General features: G+C 51.5%; 1 protein-coding gene across 2 annotated transcripts in view; it reads left to right on the top strand.

Moving 5' to 3' along the window:
• The first annotated feature begins 545 nt into the window (after nucleotides 1-545).
• MAPK4 (mitogen-activated protein kinase 4) overlaps nucleotides 546-7618 on the top strand; it is a 49689-nt gene continuing 42616 nt past the window's right edge. For both annotated transcript variants that reach the window (XM_021686361.1, XM_021686360.1), the window contains exon 1: nucleotides 546-1105. In XM_021686361.1, coding sequence (XP_021542036.1) covers nucleotides 560-1105 — 546 coding nt within the window. In that variant the 5' untranslated portion in view covers nucleotides 546-559. The remainder of the gene's footprint in view (nucleotides 1106-7618) is intronic.

Raw genomic sequence — 7618 nt, 5'->3', positions numbered from 1 at the left:
GATCACTTCATCCTGCTCAGGACACAGAGAATAGCTACCAAGCTGCTGGATGCTGTGACAGAACTGAGCTCTGGACCATCGTAAGTCAAGGAGCACAGCTCAGCAACAGCTCTGCATTTCAGCCGGAAGGAACGTCTGTTAACAAAAGATTCAAAGAGGAGAGTTTCTGCATCTTTTACCTTGAGGTCCATATGGTAGAACACTTTACACTCACATAGATAATGAGACTGGTATTTCTCTCCAAGACGCTACCTTTGAAAAAAGCATGAGCCATTCTAAGCTTCGAGGAGAGTTCAGGGTCCAGAGGCGTTGGCGGACAGCCCTCCCGACGCAGGTTAAGAAAACAGTCTGAGCCTTCGCCTTCCACAGTTCAGCAAGCGTGGACATACGCCACTCCTTTCTCCAGAAAGCTGGTGGCAGTGACCTCACCACGAGAAAAAGCAGCCCCCAGCTCTGGGACTCGACAGAATGAGGTGTGCTGGGGAAGCCGCTACCCAGGACGTGGCCGCCATTGACTGCCCCTCCATCGCCCGGGCAGACCCTGACCACTGAGCCGACAATGGCTGAGAAGGGTGACTGCGTCGCCAGCGTCTATGGGTATGACCTTGGTGGGCGCTTTGTTGACTTCCAACCCCTGGGCTTCGGTGTCAATGGGCTGGTGCTGTCGGCCATGGACAGCAGGGCCTGCCGGAAGGTGGCTGTGAAGAAGATCATCCTGAGCGACGCCCGCAGCATGAAGCACGCGCTCCGGGAGATCAAGATCATCCGGCGCCTGGACCATGACAACATCGTGAAGGTGTACGAGGTGCTGGGACCCAAGGGCACTGACCTGCAGGGCGAGCTGTTCAAGTTCAGCGTGGCCTACATTGTCCAGGAGCACATGGAGACCGACCTGGCGCGTCTGCTGGAGCAGGGCACGCTGACGGAGGAACACGCAAAGCTGTTCATGTACCAGCTGCTCCGCGGGCTCAAGTACATCCACTCCGCCAATGTGCTGCACAGGGACCTGAAGCCCGCCAACATCTTCATCAGCACAGAGGACCTCGTGCTCAAGATCGGGGATTTCGGGTTGGCAAGGATTGTTGACCAGCATTATTCACACAAGGTATGTCTGGCTGGAATGGCTGGTATGGGTGGTCCACAGAACCCTCAAGAATGCTCGCGGTCATTCAAGAGGGTATTCCTAGCTCCACTGGAGTCAGGGGACTGGGGTCCGTACCTGGGGGAGGCTGGAGGGTGCGTGCTAGAAAGATCACTGGCCTGAAAAGCAGTTGTTGGCCAGGCAGGGGGTAGGAGCGGTGGCCTGATTCTTAGGCTTGGCTCCACCCCAAGGCCACAACCAAGAATTCCTAGCTGCACAAGATGGGGTTGGAGTAGGTGATCTTGAAGATTTCTTCCAGCTCTAAACTCTATGGCTTTTAAAACTGTGGTTGGTGAATTTGCCTCGAGCATCCTCTTATCTCTGCCATCCACCTAATACCACCTCTCCCCACTGTCTGCTCAGGACTCCGGGTGAGGCTGCCCAGCACACCAGCCTTATGCTCTAGTTGAGCTTGCCTCCTCCTCCCACTGTGTCCCGTTCTCTCTGTCTATGGACGGAGGGCACGAACAGTGAATCTGATAAACTAATCCTCAGTTTACACTGTTTAGCTAATGGCTCGGCTCTCCCAGGTCCCATGATGCTCTGGCCTCTCGGTGTCATACTAACACTACAGGTGTCTGGACAGTCCTGAGACCCCACGTGTCAGGGCTAAATGCCCTACCAGCTGCAGAGATCAGAGCTGACCCAGCCACACTGATGGAGATACTGACACTTGTTCTCAAGGCCCCAGACCTCTTCTTAACTAATGCACTGCTCCCTTCAGGACCTGGGAATCCTTTGAAGTTCTCTTCCGCCACCCCCACCCCTTGTTCCTGCCACTTTAGGGGAGCCTCTGAGCACCTCAGCCCGAGCACACGTCACCAGGCATCCTTCAACAGAGCTGTGGGGTGGGTGTGACTTCCAGCCTTCTGCCAAAACCTTTGAGCCATGAATTTTTATTAGAGTGAAAACATTCCCTAGGAAGTAGGTCAGCCAAAGTGGCTGAGGTGGGTCATGAAAGGGGAGGGTGGCTCTGACCTTGAGCATGCTTCAGCTTTCTCTCTGAGGCCCCAGTCCTCTGCTGTCCCTTGCCACCTTATTTGCCCACAGCCAGAAGGTCACAGACTCATAGAAAGGCGCTGACCCGTCTGGTGCAGCCCCAGTGAGAGCGCACCCAGGGGAGGGGACAGCAGGGCTCCCTGGCCCACCCTCACTGCCTGGAGCTTGGGCTCCAGCCCAGATGTCAGACCCCAAATCAGCCCAACTGGCTCTAGCTCCTTAGTACCGCCTTCACCCCCCTCCTGCAGCCAGGCCATCTGTCAAGATGGATGGTTGACTTTGTAGGCAAGAGTATCCATGGTAAAAATAATAATAATAATAATAATAATAATAATAATGCCTTTCTGTCTTCCTAATACCCTTTGCCATTTGTACCTTCACTTTCTTCTAAGAAGCAATGACTCCAAACAATCGAACTGAAGGTTTTAACCCAAATCAATTCTTATTTGGTAAAAGGACCGGAGAATCCATGACACTTACTTCTGGGATGCACAAGACCACTTTCTGAATTGGAATAATCCAGTCCATTCGGGAGTAAAAATAGGACCCCCCCCTTGATGAAAGGCTCTGATTAAGTGACGTGTTCTAGGGAAAGTGCTCTGAACAGCACGCAGGAGACCTTCTCTAAAGTCAGGAAGGGTGATTTGTTGGGGTGAAGATTGGCTGCCCTAACAATTCTTAGAAGGTGTGTGGTGTGAGGAAGTGAGGAGGCAGGGGTCCAGGCTCCCTTCTGACAGTGCTGGCCAGGGACGTGGGCAGTCACTTGCCCTCTGAGAGCCTTGGTTTCCCCATCTTTGACAGGGATGGTGGTAGATGCCGTCTGCCCACTGGCTTGTGGTTACAAATCAAAATGGAGCATGAATGTAAAGCCCCCTTGGAAAGTAGTAGGGAGCCCATCCACTTATGTAATGAGTGTCTGCTGAGCACCTTGGGCCCCAGCCCGGGTTCCCTGGCCACTGACTGTAAGTGGCTGCTCTCCTATCCCTCGGGGTGGGAAGACACCTCTCTGGTTGGGACTCTCATGTTCCTGATGCAGAAGAATTTAGGTGTTCTGACTTACTCTTCTTAGAGTCTCTTCAATAAAATAAGCTGTGGGAAGTTAAAAATAAAATCACTGGGGCCAGTTGTGAGCCCAGTCGGCGTTCGCGTGAGGCCTTCTCGCGTCCTAATGCAAGGTCTTTCTAGGCACCATCGCCTTCTGGAAGGCTTGCTGTTCCCCAGTTGGAATTAGTCTTTCCTTCTTCTGAATTCCCCTGTTGGTTCTTCCCCAGCCCATAACCTGAATCTTTTAGCATCTACCATTCTCTGCTATGCCTTATGGGTATTTTTGTCTGCATCTTCTGTGCTCCCTTAAGCTGAGAGGCCCCTGGTTCTTGAGGGCATGTCGTGTTCATCTCATCTTCCCCAGGGAGTCTGATCACTGTGCCTGAAACATGGCCCAGTTGATCTTGTTGTGACTGTCTTGAACAGATGGGCGAATAGTCATTTACCAGCACATTACAGATAGGAAGCTAGTTGGGTTCATTGATCTCATGTGGTTAGAGGGTTTGACTCTCAGAAAGAGAGCACATAATTCTTCCAGCTGGTGGGTTGGTTCGGGTCAGATGTGTGCATCTGCTCTCCCCTTTGTGTGTGGAGGGTGATGTCTACGTGGGAGCTGCTCTAAACCTGACCCCTCCTGAAGTTTTGTGGATCCTGTACTCACCTTGAAGAAGATCGTGCTCACCTGGGCCATGGCCAGCACCTATGTGTGGGTTATAAAATGGCACTCCTTTTTTTTCATGCTGATTGAGCCCAGTGCCAGGGATAGACTTTGTGCCCTGACTGGTGGCTGGACTTGGCCCCTTGGCTGAGCACCACCCACCCGGGTCTCACTGTCCTCATTGTGACTTCCTCCTGGGTAGATAGTGAGCCTCCTTCGCTTCCACATCTCCTCATCTACAACAGGGCCTGCCAGAGGGTAGTGTCCACTGAGTTCACCTCAGCATCACCTTGTCCATCCCCTTCACTTCACAGATGACAAAACCAGGGCCTAGGAAGGGGAGGAGACCCACTCAAGATCTCACGATGAGTGGCCACCACACACGGTTCAACTCCACGCCCACTGGCTTTCCTGTGCCTCTCTTCTCGGTTGTCTTCTGTCAAACACTGTCATTGTTCCCATTCTGCTGATTTCACAGGATTCTTGTTAGTCACGTGGAGGATGTTTGATCAAAGTGCTTTCAAAGATGTACGAAGGGCAAAATCAGTAACAGAACTATTTGCCCAGTAGATGCCATAATAATATCGCTCAGACATTCAGGTATCGATTTGCCCTCCCCTGAAATACAGAACCAGCTCCTGACAGGGCCAGAGGTGAGTCATGAGGCCCCACCTGAAGGGTGGCTTCCCAGCCTCCGCTCCTGGGATGAACCCTTCCTGCCCACCTCCTCGGCCAGCCCGCTAAGGAGTTCCTTGTTGTTTGAGTCAAGAAGAGGCTGCTGAGGGGTCAGAGCTTGTTTTCCTTTGAATTTGTCCTATTAGGAACTAGAGGATCTCCGAAGAGGGGGGAAAAATGTTGTTTAAGACTTGGCTGAGTCCTGCGTAAATTCTAAGTGGTGTCAGGAGCCCCTGAGAGCCCAAGGTACGCTGACAGCCAGATTAGCTGCGTGAACACACTCTCCTCGTGGAGGGGCCCGCCGTGGCTGAGGGGAGGAGCCCCCTCTCCTCGCTGGGGCTGCCAGCAGGCTTGCCTTTTCTCTGGGGTAGCAGGCAGAAGACACCAGGAAAGAGAGCAAGAGCCAGAGACCCAGCAGAATTTGGACAGCCAACGGCTCTTGTGTTTTGGTGGATCCCTTGAGAAAGTCTAAGTTTGTTCGGCTGGCCTGGCTTTGGTCCCTTGACCCCTTTCTGTTTCAGAGCCCTCTGTCTTCATACCGCATTCCCTATCAGGATGCATTCACACTTTACCTACCTATCTCATGAAGATGCCTTAGAAATTAATAGGGCAGTGATTGATTCTCAAAGTGCTGGAGCAGAGCGTCAATTTCACCCCAGGGCCTTGTTAGAGATGCAGAGTCTCTGGTTCCATCTCAGGCCTGCCCGATCAGAAACTCAGGGTGGGGCCCAGCAAGCTGGGTCTTAACAAGCCTCCAGGTGAATCTGATACTGGTCAACTTTCTAGAACCACTGATCTGAAGACACGGAACAGCTTGTCTATGGACAGAATGCTGATGCTCCTGACATGTTTGCTTGTGCTTGCAGCCGTGGTTCTCAGCCTTCAGCACCGTGAAGAAGGCTAAGAACGCCCAGATAGCGGGGTTGTGTTTGAAGCAGCTACTTTAACTAACTGGGGTTGTTCATGGCGGGGATGTCGTGCCAGGGAATGGGGAAGGTTGTTTTCGGCAGGATGACTTTTTAGGGTCTCCATCACATCACATGGGAAGCTGCCTGGCCTGTTCACCAGGTTTGGTAGAAAGCCACACAAACCAGGGACCTCCACCAGAAGGAGCACTGGTTCTGTTTAGGTGTGATTTTCACAATAGTCAGGTGATAGGAACACAATTTTAGAAAACATGTACTTTTCATTCTGGTGTAAACTACTTGAACTGAGGTAATTTCACGACAGACACTGGCTTCACAGATCAGTGAGACGGAGTGTTGATTGAGGGCTCGGCAGATTACCATAGTTCGTTAGGGCTTGTGGTTCCAGGTCCCAGAGGAGGCAGAAAGGTGCATGATGTTGAACACACACAGCCAGCTTCCGAAGGCTCTGCACGGAGCTTCGGTCGGCAGTGTTTATGCTGGTTTAATCATGTTCATCAACCTCCCTTCCTCCTCTCCTGGCCACTGCCTTCCCTTGATGTCTTCTTGTCTGTCTAGGCCAATATAACCTCCCCCTGTCTACCTGGGCAGACACACAGAAAGCCCCCCTAAAGCCCAGATTCCCTTGAAACAGAACCTCAGAGGAGGAATGCTCATTTCTGTGCCTAAAATAGGGTCTTTGCTACCGATCAAGAGAATGGCCATTTGGTGTTCTGTCGGCTTGTATTTTGAACGATCGCCATATTGCAGATGCAGGGAATGAGGTGCAGGTCCCTAGGTGCAGGGAGTGAGGAAGGGCTTGCCCAGGATCCCGGAATAGGACCGGGGTCCACGGTGCTGGCACTGGGAGAGGCCCAGCCAGACCCGGAGGCCAGGGTTTCATGAGAAAATGGGCTCATGGAAGGACAACCTGCTGAAGGCCCAGCTAGAAGTTCTTAAGCTGCTAAGCGTGTTATTCCAAATCAGTGGAGCTGAAAAGATTTATTTAAAAGGCTATGAAATATCCCTTTTTAGAAGGGAAAAACATGACCTAGGGGATTAGAACAGAGGTTATCCTAGAGAGTCAAGTGTCCCTGAATACTCAGGCCCACTTGGAAAGCTAATTTTGTTGACTTTCAGAGCCTCCCTCCCCCTTCCCACTGCAGCCCCACCCCAGGAGCAGGGTCTTCACTCTGTCCCTGGGCGTCTTGGGGTCCTCTTCTGCACCCTCCCAGAACATCACACCTGGGCCTCCCTCCCTGGGAAGCAACCCCACTTAGCTCCAGGGGCGATATGAAAAATCTTTAACAACTGGCATGGCCCACGCACCGCCAATCAGAAAGGAAGCCAGTCAGAGGCCTAAGGCGGGGTCCTGGAGGTGCCCTGCTTGCCAGGAATTGACCCTTTATGGCCAGATCATAGAGAGATCTAAGAGTCGCTGGGAATGAGGCCAAGGTGAGGAGTGAGGGAATCAGGGGCTTGGAGCAATGCCTATTTCCCAACCAGTTTACAGCATTTCATTATTCTACCACTGGCCTCGCTGCCCCAGTGCATCCCAGCTGTGCTTGCTGCCTTCCTCGCCATATCAAAGCTCACCCTTTCTCGTGTGCCTGCTGGTCTGCCTCTTCACGAAGGGGGGGGGCGGGGGGGGCGGGCGGCGGTGAACTGTTGATTAAAAGCGTAAAGCGATCAGGAGCTTCCTCCTTATTTTCAACACCAGCCTCCTTGCTCACCTGGTGCTCACCCACAGGAAGTCTGCATCCTGCCAGAGATGCTGGAGAGGGGCTAGAGTTTCATGTCCTACAGGCTTGCTGCTGACAAGTTCTTTCTTTATCTAGAAAGTGTCTTTATTTTGCTCTCATGTTTAAAGTTTGTTTTCTCTGGATATGAAATTCCGAATCTACGATATTTTTGTCGTTCAGTACTTAAAAATTCCATCGCCTATTTCCTGCCCTATTATTTCTGAAGAGAAGGTCTTCATTCACATCATTTCCCCTGTATGGAATGTGGGGTTTTTTCCTCTGCTATCAAGATTTTTTCTTGATCTTTAACTTCCAGCAGCTTGACTGGGATATGCCCAGGTGTGGTTTTCTTGGTGCTTATTTTTGGGGCGATTCATTGAGCTTCTTGGATCTGTAGGTTTATTTGGGAAATTTTTTTTTTTTTTTTTTTTTTTTTTTTAAATTTTTTTTTTTT

This window comes from Neomonachus schauinslandi, chromosome 14, assembly GCF_002201575.2.
Source record: "Neomonachus schauinslandi chromosome 14, ASM220157v2, whole genome shotgun sequence".
NCBI lineage: Eukaryota > Metazoa > Chordata > Mammalia > Carnivora > Phocidae > Neomonachus > Neomonachus schauinslandi.
This window is presented reverse-complemented; position numbering and strand designations above follow the sequence as displayed.